The 19,574-nt window shown below is 34.0% G+C and overlaps 1 protein-coding gene across 1 annotated transcript in view; it reads left to right on the plus strand.

The window, feature by feature from the left end:
- The window catches only part of LOC123271556 (putative uncharacterized protein DDB_G0279653), a 214,510-nt gene extending 199,524 nt beyond the window's left edge, over window positions 1–14,986 (plus strand). Inside the window, exon 3 of the mRNA XM_044737922.1 lies at window positions 14,855–14,986. Coding sequence (XP_044593857.1) covers window positions 14,855–14,971 — 117 coding nt within the window. The 3' untranslated portion in view covers window positions 14,972–14,986. The remainder of the gene's footprint in view (window positions 1–14,854) is intronic.
- The last annotated feature ends 4,588 nt before the right edge of the window (window positions 14,987–19,574 follow it).

Here is a 19,574-nt window from a genome sequence, read left to right on the forward strand (position 1 = left end):
CGAAATATTGCACAATAATGTACACAATTGTACTCACGTCAGCGACAAATTTAAAAAAAAAAAAAAAACAGCAATAAATAATCAAAAAAGAGAACTGCACGATGCCACAGTCACGGCGTCCAGATCAGAATTTCATAAAAATGGCTGCTTCCTCGGCAACATGTGTTTTTTTCTTCTGCGCAACCAAAAAAACGGCACAAACAGCTCACGGCATTTTCCAGCCGGCCGTAGTCAGTCGTGGTTGCGTTCGTTCCTCTGGGCGATCGATGATTGGTCGATACTTCGATTAGTGATCAGCCTCGTGTTCAGATGGCGCCTCGCATACTTGTTGTTGATCGCTCTCCGTCGTCATTGGTCCATTCAAATTTTTTCGTCGTTACATCCTCGCGGCCCGATGTCGCGTTGATCGTCGATGGCTCGTAGAAATTCGTGGGTCGTCTGATCGCTATAGTCTAGTCTCACTCACTCATGCATTCAACAATAGTTCACACTCATTCCGGTATTCTTTTTATTTAAATTTTTAATTTAAATTCGGCGCGTTTTCTTTTACTAATTTTACCTCGAGCTTGTCATTCTGATCGGGAGGCTGTTTGGGGCGACACCGGCGCGTCGAATCTCTGCTTTTCCTCAGCTTAGCCAACCTAATAATTTTAAAAATCGTAATTTCAAATTTTACAAAATTTTTCCCATGTCACAATATATATATATATATATATATATATATATATATATATATATATATTAGGGTGCTTCATTTGAGACGACTATTTTTTTTTCTCACTCCATTGACGAAATATTGTTCTTTACATAGAAAAAAAAATTCTCACCAAAGGATAGTTCTTAATTTCAATTTTAAGTACTCGCTGGATGAATTTGAAGTTTTCTCATTTAATTAACCCGTTAAAATCATTTTTTTTGCTTAAATTATCTATAGCATAGCGACATTCCATGATATTCATTTGACCATGGGCGGAAGTTGTAGAGGGATCCTTTCTCTTTAAAAGCTCTGACAGCTTATTTCCAATTTATGAGCCATCTCGCCAGTAAAAAATTGTATATTCGATTTTTGCTCAAAAGTCGTGGTTTTTTGATTTTTTCTCCTAAACTATTGATCTGACACCAAAATTGCAAAGGACCTTTTTTGTAAAGAATTTAATTTTCTATAAGATAGATTGATAGTTGAACCCTTTAAATGAAATTCATCTGAGATAAATTTAATTAATCACAAGAAAACAATAAATGACACTATTTTATCGTAATTTTTATACTTTTTAATAAAACAACAGTTGATAAAAAAAATTAGGATGACGGTTGACTCTAAAGGCCATCCTTGCAACTTCCCGCTCATTTTGTACTTAAGCGCTCAAAGTTACACATTACGTTTTTGAGCTCTTCGAGCTCGAAAATATGATTGCTGTGTCATTTTGAGCTTTCCGAGCTCAAAACTCTAATAGCAGTTTAATAAAACACAATTTTTTGAATTTTCAAACGGCAATAACTTTTGAATAAATGAACCGATTTTCACGCGGTTGGCGGCATTCGACGCAATTTTCAAAACTCTATAAAGAACTATTAAGTTCAAATTAATCGAGCCAGTAATTTCGAAGTAATACCGAAAAAACACTTTTTTCGGTTTTTTTTCGACAACGATCACTCACGAACGAATCAATCGATTTTGACCGGGCTTGCGGTGATCGACGTGGTTTTTTATCTTAAGAGCTTATGAGATTTTGGAATAGATCGGTAAAGCCATTTAAAAGTAATTCCAAAAAAACGACATTTCAAAAAATTTTTTTTTGTAGTTTTTTTGAGATTTCTCAAAATCTACTGATTCGAATCGGTCCAAATGGTATTTAAAATCTAAGTTTAGTCGAGCCCTTTCGAATGGCGCCAACCGCGATGAAATCGGTCAAACCGTTCAAAAAGTATGAGAGGTTTACATACGGCCACACACACACACACACACACACACACACACACACACACACACACACACACACACACACACACACACACACACACACACACACACACACACACAGGCAGACATACGGACATCATCGCGAAAACATTCAGGGAAGTTTTCTAGGACCTCAAAACGTCTAGATCTGATGAGAACTCGATTTTCGAAAAACGGGGTAAAACCAATAACTTCCCGATTTTTGAAAATTTTCAATTTTCTTAGCGGGAAGTTAAAAATTGTAACATAGTATATTTTTATAATCAACCATTTTGATATCGTTATAATGCCTAAATTCTTAAAATTTTAAATCATCTTACAAATATTCTAATAAATATAGTTTACATAAAATATATCCAAAATATATAGTCATAAATAACTCCAGCTCACAAAAAAAAAGTGCTTTGGACCGGAACTACCTATTGAAATGAATATTGACCCACTGAATCCGAATTTCAAGTCCGTTTGACCCGGTCACCCTCCAATTTTGAGCATAATGCAAAAAAACCCCAAAAAATTGTAAAAAACTGCAGTCACAGCAATGAAAAAATTCTTCTGGACCCGGATCAAGTATGATTCTTGTGTATTTCAATTTACTGAATCTAAATCTGAACGTTAATTAGCCCAGTGCCACGTTAAAGTTTTAAAATTAAAAAAATCTCAAAAAACCAAAAAAATCAGGAAAATTGCAGTTACAAATATGAAAAAACAATCTATAAAACATGATTAAATACTTTTCTTGTATTGGTTTACGCATGAAATACAAGAGATAATAACAAACGGAAGAAAAATTTACTGCGTAGATCATTTGAGAACAAAAGAGTTCGATACCAATGAAGAACAGTTTAAAATTCGAGAAAATCGTTCTCTTTATTCTAGTTATACGTCATTTTTTATAGATTAAAAAATTTTTTATATTTTCAGATTCTTAATTTGTATTTTATGCGCGAAAAAATACAAGAAAAGTATTTAATCATGTTTTATAGATTTTTTTCTCATATTTATAGCTGCAATTTTCCCGATTTTTTTGGTTTTTTGAGATTTTTTTTAATTTTAAAACGTTAACGGGGCAAGAAAACTTCAGATTCAAACTCAGTGGAACAAAATACATGAAAATCATACTCAATCTGAGTCGAAAAAAATTTTTATCTCGATAACTTCAATTTTTCATGACTTATTGCAATTTTTTTGGGTTTTTCGTTTTTTTTTTTTTTTTTTTTGCAAATTTGGTCGGCTTACCAGGCTACTTAACGTTCAGATTTAGTTTCAGTAAATTGAGATACATAAAAATCATACTTGATCCGGGTCCAGAAGAATTTTTTCATTGCTGTGACTGCAGTTTTTTGCAATTTTTTGGGGTTTTTTGGATTATGCTCAAAATTGGAGGGTGACCGGGTCAAACGGACTTGAAATTCGAATTCAGTGGGTCAATATTCATTTTAATAGGTAGGTCCGGTCCAAAGTACATGCCACTTTTTTTTTTTGTGAGCTGGAGTTATGTATGACTATATATTTTGGATATATTTTATGTAAGGACTATATTTATGAGAATATTTGTAAGATGATTCAAAATTTTAAAAATTTAGGCATTATAACGATATCAAAATGGTTGATTATAAAAATATTCAATGTTATAATTTTTTTTATTAACTGTTGTTTTATTAAAAAGTATAAAAATTACGATAAAATAGTGTCATTTATTGTTTTCTTGTAATTAATTAAATTTATCTCAGAGTAAATTCATTGAAAGGGTTTAGCTATCAATCTATCTTGAAGAAAATTAAATTCTTTACAAAAAATGTCCTTTGCAATTTTGGTGTCAGATCAATAGTTTAGGAGAAAAAATCAAAAAACCACGACTTTTAAGCAAAAATCGAATATACAATTTTTTATTGGCGAGATAGCTAATAAATTGGAAATAAGCTGTCAGAGCTTTTAAAGAGGAAGGATCCCTCTACAACTTCCGCCCATGGTCAAATGAATGTCATGAAATGTCGCTATGCTATAGATAATTTAAGCAAAAAAAAAATGATTTTAACGGGTTAATTAAATGAGAAAACTTCAAATTCATCCAGCGAGTACTTAAAATTGAAATTAAGAACTATCCCTTAGTGAGAATTTTTTTTTCTATGTAAAGAACAATATTTCGTCAATGGAGTGAGAAAAAAAAAATAGTCGTCTCAAATGAAGCACCCTAATCTATATATATATAAGAGATTCCCACCTATATATTGACTCATCACGATATCTCTGGAACCATAAGGCGTAGCGACTTGAAATTTGGTAGGAATATTCCTTTCGCCGAGTAGAGGTCAGCTAAGAACGGATTTTACGAAATTCCACCCACAAGGGGGGTTGCGGGGGCGTTAACAATAGAAAATTCCCATTTTTAACCTATAGCTCCTATCGACTTCAAATTTGGTAGGAATCTCCTATATGTGATGTAGAAATGATCTAAGAGCGGATTTTACGACAATCTACTCCCAATATGGATTGCGGGGGTGGACGTTAACAATGAAAATTAAAAATTTCCGACTTTTAGCTCCTACAGACTCCTAATTTTGTATGAATTTTGTGTAAGTGATGTAAAAATAATTTATGAACGAATTTTACGATATCCCACTCCACAGAAGAATGCGGGGGTGAGTCTTAACAATGAAAATTTTAAATTTTTTAGCTGTAGCTCCTAAAGGCTCAAAATTTGATAAATATCTGCTATATGCGAGGTAGAAATTATCTAAGAGTCGATTTTATGACAATCTACTCCCAATATGGATTGCGGGGGTGGACGTTAACAATGAAAATTAAAAATTTTCGACTTTTAGCTCCTACAGACTCCTAATTTTGTATGAATTTTGTGTAAGTGATGTAAAAATAATTTATGAACGAATTTTACGATATCCCACTCCACAGAGGAGTGCGGGGGTGGGTCTTAACAACGAAAATTTTTAATTTCCGAGCTGTAGCTCCTATAGGCTCCAAATTTGGTAAGAATCTGTTCTATGGGATGTAGAAATGATTCAAGATCGGATTTAATGACAGCCTACCCCCAATATGGATTGCGGGGGTGGGCGTTAACAATGAAAATTTTAAATTTCCGAGCTACAGCTCTGACAGACTCATAATTTTGTATGAATTTTCTGTAAGTAATGTAAAAATAATTTATGAACGAATTTTACGATATCCCTCCCCACAGAGGGGTGCGGGGTGGGTTTTAACAATTAAAATTTTAAATTTTCGAGCTGTAGCTCCTATAAGCTCCAAATTTGAAAAGAATCTGCTATATGCGATAAACTGAAACTAAGGAAACGACCCAAAGTCGAAGAAAGTATTTACTAGCGTTATAGATTGAAATATAGATTAACTATCAAGTTGGAATACTAAAATAAAATAATAAATTATAAAATTAGTGTAAGAAAAGTAGATTTAAGTGAAAGATGTATCAGAGTTTGTTAGACAAGCTGTACATCTGGTGCCAATAAATCTATCTATATATATATATATGAGATTTCCACCTATATATTGACTCATCACGATATCTCTGGAACCATAAGGCGTAGAGATTTGAAATTTTGTAGGAATATTCCTTTCGCCGAGTAGAGGTCAGCTAAGAACGGATTTTACGAAATTCCACCCACAAGGGGGGTTGCGGAGGCGTTGACAATGGAAAATTCCCATTTTTAAACTATAGCTCCTATCTACTCCAAATTTAGTAGGAATCTCCTATATGTGATGTAGAAATTATCTATGAGCGGATTTTATGATAATTCATCCCCAATAAAGATTGCGGGGTAGGGGTTAACAATGAAAATAAAAAATTTCTAAACTATAGCTCCTATAGGTTTCAAATTTGGTAGGAATCATTTATATGTGATCCAGAAATGATCTAATAGTGGATTTTATAACAACTTCCTCCAAATATGGATTGCGGGGGTGGGTGCTAACAATGAAAATTTTAAATTTCTAAGCTAAAGCTCCCACAGGCTCTAAATTTGGTAAGAATCTGCTATATTTGAGGTAGAAATGATCTAAGAGCATATTTAATGATAACCTACTCCAAATATGGATTTCGGGGGTGGGTGTTAACAATTACAATTTTAAATTTCCGAGCTATAGCTCCTACAGACTCCAAATTCGGTGAGAGTCTTCTATGTGTGATGTAGAAGTGATCTAAATGAGGATTTCAATAAATTCTACCTTCAATAGCGATTGCGGGGGTGAGTGTTAGAATTTTCAATTTCAATTTTCAAACTGTAACTTTTATAGACTCTAAATTTGGTAGAAATCTTCCGGTATAATTTTCCTGTCAAGTTCAGCTAAGAATGGATTTTATTAAATTCCTCCCCCAAAGGGGTTTGCGACGGCGTTAACAATGAAAAATTCCCGTTCTTAAACTATAGTTCCTATCGACTCCAAATTTGGTAGGAATCTTCTGTAAGAGATAGAGAAATAATCTATAAACGAATTTTACGATATCTCACCCCACAAGGGTTGCGAGGATGGGTATAAACAATGAAAATTTTGAATTTTAAAGTTGTAGCTCTTACAGACTCCAAATTTTGTAGGAACTTTCTGCAAGTGATGGAAAAATAATTTATGAACGAATTCTACGATATTCTACCTCAAAGAGAATTGCGGGGGCGTTAACAATAAAAAATTTCCGTTTATAAACTACAGCTCCCATATATTCCAAATTGGGTAAGAATTTTCTGTAAGAGATGTAGAAATAATATACGAACGAATTTCACGATGGTTCACCTCACAGGGGTTTGTAGGGGTAGTTGTTAACAAATAAAATTTTTATTTTCCAAGCTATAGCTCCTACAGACCCCAAATTTAGTAAAAGTCTTCTACATATAATATAGAAATTATTTAAGAACGGACTTTACAACGAATTACCTCCAATAAGGATCGCGGGGGTGGGTGTTAACAATAAAAAATCTTAATTTCCAAAATATAGCTTCTAAAAACTCTAAATTTGGTAAAAATCTTTTTATTTCTCATGTAGAGATCATCTCACAATGAACTTCAATAAAGACTATTTCCGATAGGAATTGCGGGGATGGGTGCTAAAATCTAAAATTTTAATTTCCAAACTGTAACTTCTACAGACTCTAAATTTGGTGAGAATCTTCGTGTATGATGTCAAGTTCAGCTAAGAATGGATTTTCTCGAATTCTAAACCTAGAAGGGATTGCGGGGGTGTTAACAATGAAAATCTCTCATTTCCAAACAAAAGTTTCTATGGACTTGAAGTTTTGTTGAAACCTTTTGTTTATAATGTAGAAATTTTCTCGAATAGGATCTTATGGAATTCCTCTCCCATATAAGAGTGTGGGAGTGATAATTGTCAAAAAATTTATACTTTTCAAATACAGTTCCTACAGATATAGAATTTGATAGAATCGCAAGAGAAACAGGAACTTACGGGAATGGCCTCCAAGGCCAACGGATTTAAATATTTTCCTTTTTTAATAATTATATTTTCTCACAACAATCGTCTCTTTGGCAGCGGCAAAAAAAGTCATTGTAAGGTTTCCAAAATTTAACTTTACATGTAGCTATTCACTCAACGGACTAAGAATTTTACATACATTTTACTTTTGCTGATCACATAACCCATGAATTGTTCTTATTACCGGATCGCGGGAACGTAACAGATTGAAATGAATGCATTTTCTAAGCACTTGAGATGTGAAAAAGGAATTTGGCTATTTATTCTAAGAGAATTCGTTAAAAACATGTACAAATAAGTTTCTATGAAAAATTGATGTCACGGAGGAAATTTAAATTAACGGCAAAATTCGTCACGCTTTAAGCTAGCCAAATTTCAACTTCACTTATGAGACACGCAATTACTTTAACTGAAACTTTCAATGATCATTTCAAATTTTTTTCTTTGTTTCAGTCATTATTCATTTTTGGAAAAAAACCACTGGAATGTCATAGTGATTGCACATCAAAATTTACAATGAATATTAGCTAGAATAATCACAGGGATAAAAGGAACGGGCCAATCTGATAAAATTTGAAATCTGTACAAATTTAAACAATACTCCCATTAAATTTCAAGTCTAGATCTCTAAAAATACAATTCTATGAAGTGCCCAGCGGAGCGGGCGGGTAACAGCTAGTATATATATATATATATATATATATATATATATATATCTATATATATATATATATATATATATATATATATATATTAGGGTGTCCGTTATTTCCCAAGTTGATTTTTTTTTCGCGATCGCCCCCTGGATTTCTAGTTCTTGATCTAAAAAAAAATATCTTACACAAATAAGCTCTTAATTACCAAATTGAACCGTGCCGAAATCGAGTTACATTTCCCGTTCACATAACATGGGAATTTGGAACTTTTTGCAATTATTTTTTTTTCTTTAAAAAAAATATCACTACGATTATGATCGGTGCATATTCTGATGAGAAATTGAATGCTCTACAAAAAAGTTTTCTTATAATTTTTCGATAAAATCATTCATTCCTTTAGAAGTTATTTGTGGTTAAAGTTGTATTCATAGTTATTATCATAGTTTTTCAGTCTTGCTATAAAGTTTTTTGTATTATAATCATTTATTTCATCTATAAATTTTCCAAAAATTTTATTAAAATGATTAATAGTTAGTCACGTTAACAATATGATGTATTGAATACATTTTCAATAATATTGCCGCTTATTTGTATTTTTTCTATCTCTATCCACATTTATTTGTTAAGCAATTTTTAGTTGCATTATTAGAGTGCCAATAAAATCAAATTTTATAAACCACTTGCATTTCACCATGCACGCTAGATGTCAAAAGCGAGTTATTCGCTGAAAATATATATATTTCGGCACATTTTCGAGTTAGATCTTGAAACGCAATAAAATCTTTTGGATATATGTTCATTCATATTATTTATTTATGTGTCATTTTGGTTTGTGGCACTTCTTGCAGCATCAGCTCTATACCAAGATTTAAATTATATAAAAACTGTATCAATACAGGACGACCGATAAGAAAATTTCTGAGGCAGTATTGCACAAATTCAAAAACCATCTGTGGTATTTAACTGGTGAAAAAGCTGATTTGATTTTTTTCAATCCAAATATATCACTTCACATAAAATGAAAAATGATTAAGCCAGTTGGGTCCTGCAAGGCATATTTCAAGAAAATTATGAAATTTTTTTTATCGAAAGATAAATATATTAACAATTCACTACCAAATTTTCAGATCGATTCACCACACCGTTTTTGAGTAATTAATTTTCGAAATTGCATCAATTATACGCAGAGGTATAGAAAGATGGTAAAGTTAGTATGAAATCTTCCATACCACTCGATTGATGCAAATAATTTCATACTAACTTCACCATCTTTCTATACTTCTGCGTGTTAATGTTGTAATTTCGAAAATTCATTGCTCAAAAACGATGTGGTGAATTAATCTGAAATTTTCGTGGTGAATTATTAATATAATTATCTTTCAATAAAAAAAATTCCATAATTTTCTTCAAATATGTCTTGTAGGATCCAACTACCTTAAAGTATTAAGATGTGATAAAAATTTTGATTTTGATTCCCCCAAAACGCTATATAGTTAATTCAAATAATGAAATTATCAATTCACAAAAAAAGATATTGATTTTTTTATTAAATAAATTAATTTTTATTAATTCAAATTCGATGAAATTTTTTGTTTGATTTAACATAGATAAAAAATTGCTAGAGATTAACTTTGAGACATGGGTCACCAATAATGATTGTTTGGAAGGATTAGACATTGTTAATAATCTACAATTGTTAACGATGTAGCCGAAAGAGCGCTTCGATTAACTCAAGAATACATCAACAATTTAACTCATAAAAAAGAAAAAAAACATATTTAGTGCAAATTATTCATGAAAACAAAAATACTTATTATAATGCGACTAAAAATTGCTTAACAAATAAATGTGAATAGAGACAGAAAAATACAAATAAGCGGCAATATTATTAAAAATGTATTCAATACATCGTATTGTTAACGTTACTGTAAATATTTATCATTTTGATAGAATTTTCGGAACATTTATAGATGAAATATATGATTATAACACAAAAAACTTTATAGCAAGACTGAAAAATTATGATAATAACTGTGAATACAACTTTAACCTCAAATAACTTCTAAAGGAATGATTTTATCAAAAAATTATAAGAAAACTTTTTTGTAGAGCATTCAATTTCTCATCAGAATATGCACCGACCATAATCGTGGTGACATTTTTTTTAAAGAAAAAAAAATAATTGCAAAAAGTTCCAAATTCCCATGTTATTTAAATGAGAAATGTAACTCAATTTCGGCACGGTTCAATTTGGTAATTGAGAGCTTATTCGTGTAAGATATTTATTTTTAGGTCAAGAACTAAAAATCGAGGGGGCGATCGCGAAAACAAAATCAACTTGGGAAATAACGGACACCCTAATATATATATATAAAAGACTATTCACTATTAATAAATTTATTAATTTTTGAATTAAATTACATTGAATTAGACGGTAATTTTCAATAAGCTATTATTCAGAATGATACTAAAGCGAATGAAAAAAAAAAAATGGACTCAAAAAGTGAAGTTTTTTGGACGTTATCGTGACCACATACATCATCCGCACATACAGACAACCCGATGTCCACCGAAATATTTTTTCAAAATGATTTTTTTATACTATCTAACTCATTTAATACTCAAAATGCAAAAAAAATCGGATAAAAGTAATTTAAGCTGAGATAATTGCTTGATCTTGAGAGAGTGAGAGTAAGCACTACTTAAACGCTTCGCGTTATGAGACGTGCAATACAAATATTTTTAATTTTTAAATGAATCTCTACACCCAAGTAGTTATTATATCGAATTATAATGAATTTTGTTCTAATAGAGATGGTATTTATTAATTTCGTGCATTACAATAACAATTGAGCACAAAGACGATCGTCTGATGCAAAGAATCACAACTAACTAAACAAAAATTACAATATTGTCATTAGTGTTATGGCTGTTGTTCGCTGACGTGCCATCTGGTGTTTAAATTAATGTTTATCCGAAAAAAATATGTTTGCTGATTTAAGAATCAGATTATATAACTTCTTAACTGAATAATTAAGAAGTTATATTATTAAACCGAGCATAAACAGCTTTTAAAGTAAGAATTTAGAAACCAAGAAAAAGTAATTCTTGAAACAATAAAATCGGCCTTCTCTCTACGAGTTTTTTAAATTCAAGAATATTTTGCTGTCATGAAGTTAATTTTTCCTCTGTGTAATAATAATAATAATAATAATAATAATAATAATAATAATAATAATAATAATAATATATATACGTGACTGAATAAAGTAGTCAGTACTTGTCTCGGATAGCTTAACTGGTAGAGCCCTTGGCGCGTAACCGAGAGATCTGGGTTCGATTCCCAGTCTGGGCTGTCTGATTATTTTTTCAATTACGGAAAAAATTCCCACTGAGTAGGTCCCCCCCTTTCCCCTATCCGTTCTTTCCCAACTCCCTTAAAATTTGCTTTAATATGGCGGTGCTTGCTACGTGGCCTCCAAGCGGCGCATCGCGGGAAACGCAGACCATAACACCAGGTCTATAGGCGAACGACGTAGCCGATGCAGTGAGCCAACTACCCACTGCATTGAAATACTGAGTTACAACAAGGCGTAATCTCAGAAGTGCTCCCCACAACCGGTCCTTTTCGGATGAGGACCATTCATCAGGTGGGAGGAGCACGCCGGACCCGATGAACGATGACGACCCTGGCGCTTTAAGGACTTTCTTTAAGTGGACGGAGGAACTACGAGTCGACCTCTTGGTGTGCTACCAACGTAGCGAGCCGGGGGTGAGCGGTTATATGGCCCGGATGCACACTCTTTGGAGTGATATGCATCCGGAGCTAGAGCATTTTACGCCTAAACACCTGCGTAATTATGCCGCTTATCTTCGGCGTAATAGAAGATCGCTTGTGCCGGATAGAAGGCAGTCTAATAGACTTTCCTTTCCGGCGCAATTACACCAAGAGCGACGCCGTTCCTCCTTGGATGACAACAATCCCTTTATAGGACGGCAAGTAAGTATATCTAAAAAGATAACTTACTCCCAACAACAGCTAGAAGCGGTAAATGAAGATCTCCGTGCAAACATCCTGGAGGATTCCACCCTGCTCACTTTGAGCCAGGTTGTGTATGGTGCAGCAGTTTCGGCTTTTCCGAGAGAGAGACATTGTCTCTCGATCGAGGCAAGGTTGAGACAGCGCATCTCACAACTTGGACTCAAAATTGACAGATCCCGGAAACAGGTCTCCCGCATTCAGTGTGCGATTGAGTTTGAAACAACTCAAAGAGCATACACGCCCCGAATTCGACGCATTGCTGCTGAACTTCGGTGGCGTCATCACACACTGAATAAGAGTACTCTTCTTGTCATCAAGGAAGAGTCTCTCAATAAATTGCGGGCTTTAGTGACTGCCAAAAAGTCACTAGAGAAAAGGCTGAAGCGGTTGGTCGACAACTCGTTGTTTCGATCCAGCCCTTCACGGTTTCTGACACCTGAGTTGTATGGAGATCAACCAAACGTGAACGCCAATACTCCAGCTCTGCACGACTTTAAAGCATTCTGTCGGGAACACCGTAGACAGAATGCTGATGAAGAGAGCCCTGCAGTCAGTGTGAATGAAGTTCGTTCAGCTCTAAATGGCAGCAAAAATTGGGCTGCCCCGGGACCAGATGGCATAAATGTCTTTTGGTGGAAGAAGTTTACTTCTACCCACCTCCATCTGGCCCGTATATTTACATCGTACATTAGAGCTGACGAACCGATTCCAGACTGGCTCGTGGAAGGGCGAACCGTACTGATACCAAAAAAAGGTGACTTATCTGACCCAAAGAATTACAGGCCTATCACCTGCTTGAATGCGGTTTATAAAATTTTTACAAAAATTTTAAACAACCGTATTTTGCATGAGATAGAACCTGTATGGCAACAGATATATGAACAGCGTGGCAGCAAAAGAGGCCTGTCAGGTTGCAAAGAGAACTTGATAGTTGATCGATGTGTCACACAAGATGCGATCTACTATCAACGCAACCTGTCAATGGCCTGGATCGACTATCGCAAGGCATTTGACTCAACTTCTCATGAGTTGATTTTATATCTCCTCAAATGCCTGGGGGTCAATCCTGAAATAGTGGAATGCATTCGGCGTACAATGCAGCTCTGGCGAACGCGTTTTCACATTGGAAGTGGAAACGCATTGCACATAACCGGAGTTGTAGAGTACAAACGAGGGGTCTTCCAAGGTGATTCCTTGAGCCCTCTGCTATAGGCCCGAAAGGATCTGCGAGATCTCGACATCAGAACCCGTAAGACTATCAACATGAACCGGAGCATGCACCCCAATTCATCAGTCGCCAGATTATACCTCTCCCGGTCGATCGGAGGGAGAGGTTTGCAGAGCTTGGAGCGGCTTCACGATCGTTTAGTCCTGGGTTTAACACACGAAGTTGTCAATTTCACTGCAGATGAGGATGACTTTCTTATGCAAATTGTTCATAAACATGAGAATGCGCATAAGGGGTCGTTCTTATATAAGGCAGCAATATATGCGGCAAGAACCCTTGGTCTTGGAGAAATAAACGCTCTTATGGAACTCCGAAAGGAGGAATTCAAGAGCGCCATCAGGAACGCCGAGGAAAAACTACTCCTAGGCAAACTGATGGACAAGTCTATGCAGAGCGTGTTCTTCAAACACGTGCGTGATCATGGCTTGTCCACCCAGCTGACGTTTTCCTTCTTAAAGTCAGCTGGCCTGATGTCCGAGACTGAAGGGTTCATATTTGCTTGCCAAGATGGTGTCATTAACACTCTAGAGTACCGTAGCAAGGTGCTCCAGGTGCAGCTCCCGGACACGACCTGCAGGGCGTGTAAACAACATCCGGAGACGCTTATGCACATTTTGTCAGCATGTCCTGTGCTGGCGAGAGGTGCATACATCCAGCGTCACAATGCTGCCTTGAGAGTACTGTACTACTATCTTCGTCACCGCTACGGTATTGACGTGACACCGGTGCTGCCTTATCTGCCAGGAGATATTCCCCAGGTTGTTGAGAATGACAGTTGCAAAATTTATTGGAACATGCCGTTTGCAACAACTCGGCGGATAGATCACAACAAACCTGATATTGTGCTCTTCGACAAGGCTACTCGTGACATTTATGTCATTGAGTTCTCGGCCCCGGCTGAATACAACATCTCAGCCAAAGAAGAGCACAAAAGACAGATATATCAGGATCTCCTGTTTAAAATTGGCAAACTTTACCCAGGTTACCGTGTCAAGCTCGTCGTCCTGATTGTTGGCGTCCTCGGAGGGATGAAACAGTCTTTTGTATCCTCACTTGCCAGAGTTCCAGCTTGCTCATCAAAAGCTGAATTCTTGGCGGTCAGGATGCAGAAGGCTGTCATACTAGGTTCCCTCCGTCTACTTAGGAAAATGACTTTGGCCTGCTGTGATCACTAACCGCCTTGTTGTGCGGAGTGGTCCAGCAGTAATGGATGGAGCTCAGGCTGGGCCCTCGGAGAATCGGACTCCGGGGACAACCCCCCTGAGCATTTAATAACATAATAATAATAATAATAATAATAATAATAATAACATAATAATAAAACTTAAAATTAGAAGCATATCGTATACTACTCCGGCGACATAAATTTTTCACTGTCCATAAAAAAAATTCCCTCATTAGAAAACAAAAATGATAACCTTCGAAGTGTGTAAATGTATAGTTAGTAATTAATCACTAAAAAAAAAAAAGAACATAAACCTGTCAATAACTAATAAATTTTATAAAATTTCAGGATGCAGATGCGATTGAACAATTGAACGAGTCGGGAGATTTACGATCGATGCTCAAACCATACAAAGTAAGTAAAATAAGACTATTGCCATTATTATCGATATTTTTCTTTCAATAAAGAAATAAAATAAAATAATACAATAATTAGCATACCATCGATAAACTCGAATATTTTATTAATCTCGATAAATAAAATAGAAAATATAGATAATAAAAGGACGAGAGGAAGATTACGCTATAAAAGAAGCAGTAAACTTGAGAGGGTAGAGTGTCGGAGGCTTAACTGTTAAATGGGAGTTTATATGTATATTATCATCATTACTATAACACTCACTTAGATCTCAGATGTGTGATCTTAGATTGTGTTGGTTAAAGAAACTTTCAATACTAATTTGTGAACGTGGGTAGCGTTGGAATTCGCGAGTACTACTTAGATATACACAGCACAAGGTTACACATTATATAGAGAGGACCTTTCACTTTTATCAACGCAGCAATAACACTGATACTGTTTATTTAATATATATATATAAATATACAAATATATAATTCTGTATAGCTAGTACAACTTCCCTCTCATTTTAACAAATGAACTCATAAATTTTCGGTGTCAAGTTGATCGGATTTACCTCGCATTATACAAAGGTCGTTTTGTCATTTACTATTATCATTTTTTATTGATATATACTTTCTAGCTAATACACCTTCGACTTCGACTTGCAATCGAATCCATTCAACTCTGTGCGGTCACATTCTACACAAATATCATCTGCCGTATTAATGTCCTCAACAGTTACTTTCTTGTTTATAAAATTTATTACTTCATATGTTTAACGACCGTAGATATATAACAATAATAACAACAGATTAATTAGTTTCATCCCTTATCGGTCTTTTCAGCCATAAAAATGTATTTACACTGTAAAAAGAGCGGTGTTAAAAATGGACTTATTTTAACACCCCGCGGTGTTAAAATAAAATAACACCGGCGTAACGGTGTACTTTTCCGGTGTCAAAACACCGGTGTTAAATAGGTGTAAAAACGGAGTAATACCAGTGTAAAAGCGGAGTAAACAGTCTATTTAAAATATAAAGATTAAAAAATCTATAAAACATAATAAAACTTAGTTTTTAAATTAAGAAAATAAATAGAAATATTAAAATAGTATTCATTACACCGGCCCACAAAAAAAAAGTGGTCTGTACTTTTGACCGGACCTACCCATGCAGGAAACCCCCAGAGTTGACAAAGGGGCCAGGCTTGGGCTAGTACTGGGAAACCTAGCTTCGGCGTACCTGTATTGGCCCATGCGTGGGCCAGGCTGTTTAACCCAGCCTCGGCCATGCCAATGATTACCCAATCTTGGGCCAAGACTGGCTAACTCAGCCTTGGCCATTCATTGGAGACCCAAGCGTGGGCCAAAACTGGTTAACCCAGCCTCGGCCATGCCAATAATTATCCAAGCTTGTGCCAAGACTGGCTAACCTAGCCTTGGCGATTCATCGGTGACCCAAGCTTGGGCCAAGACTGGGCAACCACGCCTTGGTCGGCCCAATTATTACCCGAGCCTGGGCCAGAACTGGGTCACCCAGTCACGGCCATAATGATTACCCAAGGGTTAGCCAAGATTGGGAAACCTACACTGAAAAAAAAAATTAACTTAATTCAAGAGAAAAATTTTTGAACCAAGAAAATAACTTTGAAGAGTTTAATTGTCTTCAATCAAAACGAAAAATTCTTTAATTAAATAAAATTTACTTAAATCGAGAAAAATTTCTTAGTTTAAGAATTTTTCTACTCAAATCAAGAAGATGAAATTCTTAAAAATTATTTACTTGATTTAAGTAAATTTTTTTTTCTTTGTAGCCATGGGCGTTGAATAGCAACCAAGACTTGAGCCAGAATTGGGTAACCTAGCCTTAGCCATTCAATGGGAAATTCAAACTTAATAAATCATTAAGTAATAGAATTTTAAACAGTAAACATTTATTGTTTAACGAATATTTGCTAACAAATTCTAAAATTTAAAATTTATTATTTAACCAAGACAATTGCATATCGTCAAAATTGATGTAGTCTTAAAAAAATTAAAATATAATAATTTACAGTTGAATTTTTAATATTGATAATTTTAAACATGAAAATTTATCATAAGATATTAAAAATATACAGAACGATGTACAAAGTTTAAAGTAATATAACAACTTGACTCTTTCATTTTTTTTAACTATAATAAACATTTGTAAAAAATAGTTAATTTTCATCGAAACACAATATTAAATAACATAAATTATATAAATAATAAACCGTCACACTTCGTCACTATATAGATTTAGCTTATCAAAATAATAAGATGTGCATCAACTTATCGGTCGTACGGTGTAGGGGTTAGTTATCAGTCTGGCAAATGCGCGGCTCGGGTTCGAATCTCGATTAGAAGAACGGATACGATTTTTACACTTTATTTCTTATAATTAGCAACAGTTAGATTTGAATTTACTTTACTTACAAAATAAAATAAAAAAATAACATTCTAATAATTCTTTTTTATCATTTTTTATCAAATGGCATGGGCCAGACTTGAAAATTAACTATGGCTCAGCCCTGGTAACCAGGCGTGGGCCAGTCCTGGTAACCAGGCTTGGCCCATCGTTATCATCCCAGACTTCAACCAGGACTGGGCCAAGCCTGGCTTGCAAGCTTGGCCCAGAGTTTTACATAGTTGAGCCAAGGCTGGGCCAAGCTAGGCCCCGTGGTACTTTCCTCTATAGGTATCTATCTTTAAGTGTTTTGACGCGCTGAATCCGAAACTGAAGTCAGTTTTGCCCGTACACCCTCTAAATTTTGAGTAAAATGCGAAAAAAAAACCCCAAAAAATTGCGAAAAACTGGTCACAGCGATGAATAAATTTTTGTGAACCCAGATAAATTATGATTTTTATGTATGTCAATTCACTGAATCTGAATCTAAACGTTAAGTAGCTCCTTGAGCCGTCAAAATTTGAAAAAATTGTAAGAAATCATGAAAAATGGAAATTATTGAGATGAAAAAAATTTTTTGGATTCAGATTGAGTATGATTTTTATGTATTTTATTTGTTCCACTGAATTTGAATCTGAAGTTTTCTTGTCCCATTGACGTTTTAAAATTGAAAAAAATCTCAAAAAATAAAAAAAATCGAGAAAGTTGCAGTTTTAAATATGAGAAAAAATCTAATAAACACGATTGTTAATGACTTGGGTGTATTTTAATGGATTAAATATGATTTTAGAATTGAAAAATTGACAAAATTTTAAAATCTATAAAAAATGATGTATAAGTAGAATGAAGAGAACGATTTTCTCGAATTATAAACTGTTCTTCGTTGGTATCGATCTCTTTTGTTCTCAAACGATCTTCACTTCAAAATTTTTATCTTCAGAACCTGAAGATAAAATGACGGCTCAAGGGACTACTTAACGTTTAGATTCAGATTCAGTGAATTGACATACATAAAAATCATACTTGATTCGGGTCCAAAAAATTTATTCATCGCCGTGACTACTTTTTCGGAATTTTTTGCCTTTTTTTGGAGTTTTTTGCATTTTACTCAAAATTTTGAGGATGCACGGGCAAAACTGACTTTATATTCGGATTCAGCGCGTCAAAATATATAAAGATAGGTAGGTCCGGTCAAAAGTACAGACTACTTTTTTGTTTTTGTGGGCCGGTGTTATTTTACTGAATGTTTTATTTTTTTAATTATTTAAGGGTGCAAAATTTACATTAAATTTTTTAATAACATTTCAGTCGAAAAAAATAAAATATTATTTTTTATAGCATTTTCATTCAAATTAATATTTTAATAACACATTTTGAAAATTGCAAAGAAAAAAATCATTTAATATTAAGTTTTTGAAAATGAATGATTTAAATTCCATCGAGATTTTATTGCGATAATTTGCTAAAAATCCTTAGAATTTATATTTTTTAAAGTTTTTATTCCCAAGCTGTGATTGCTTTTATAAAAATTTTAAATTAGGCTTTTTTCATAAAAAAAAAAAAAAAAAAAATTGTTTATTACGTTTCGATTAAATAAATTAATGATCATTGATCATTTTCAGGTTCGTTTTTACAAATTTGTTCAGTGATTGACCGAATTCCTACATATATTCACGGTAAATTTATTTATTTATCTATGTATAACCTCACATAGTTGAATAATTAATATATTAAAGATAATCAATCTAACTATGTACACGGAAAGAAAATTATGGGAACTATCCCTATACCATTATGGGAATGGTTCCCATAATGATATAGGAATAATTCCTATACTATTATAGAAACTATTCCTATATCATTATGGAAACTATTCCTATATCATTATGGGAATGGTTCCCTTAATGCTATAGGAATCATTCCTATAGTATTATAGGAATGGTTTCCATAATTTATGGGAACCATTCTCATAATAGTATAGGAATGGTTCCCACAACATATAGGTTTAAATCCTACATGGAAAAAAAAAAATTAGGGCTGTCGCATGATGCATTCCTGTGGAAGATACATGACTTTCATATGACAGCAACACGATTTTCACGTGGCAGGCAATAATAGTTGAAACAATAATAATAATTAAATAATAATCATAATAATAATTTATATTATTAAGAGAATAAGAACAATTTTGTCTCCTGGATAGTCACATGATGAAATCGATTTTTTAGTGAAATTTAGTG

This window comes from Cotesia glomerata, linkage group LG9 (assembly GCF_020080835.1).
Source record: "Cotesia glomerata isolate CgM1 linkage group LG9, MPM_Cglom_v2.3, whole genome shotgun sequence".
NCBI lineage: Eukaryota > Metazoa > Arthropoda > Insecta > Hymenoptera > Braconidae > Cotesia > Cotesia glomerata.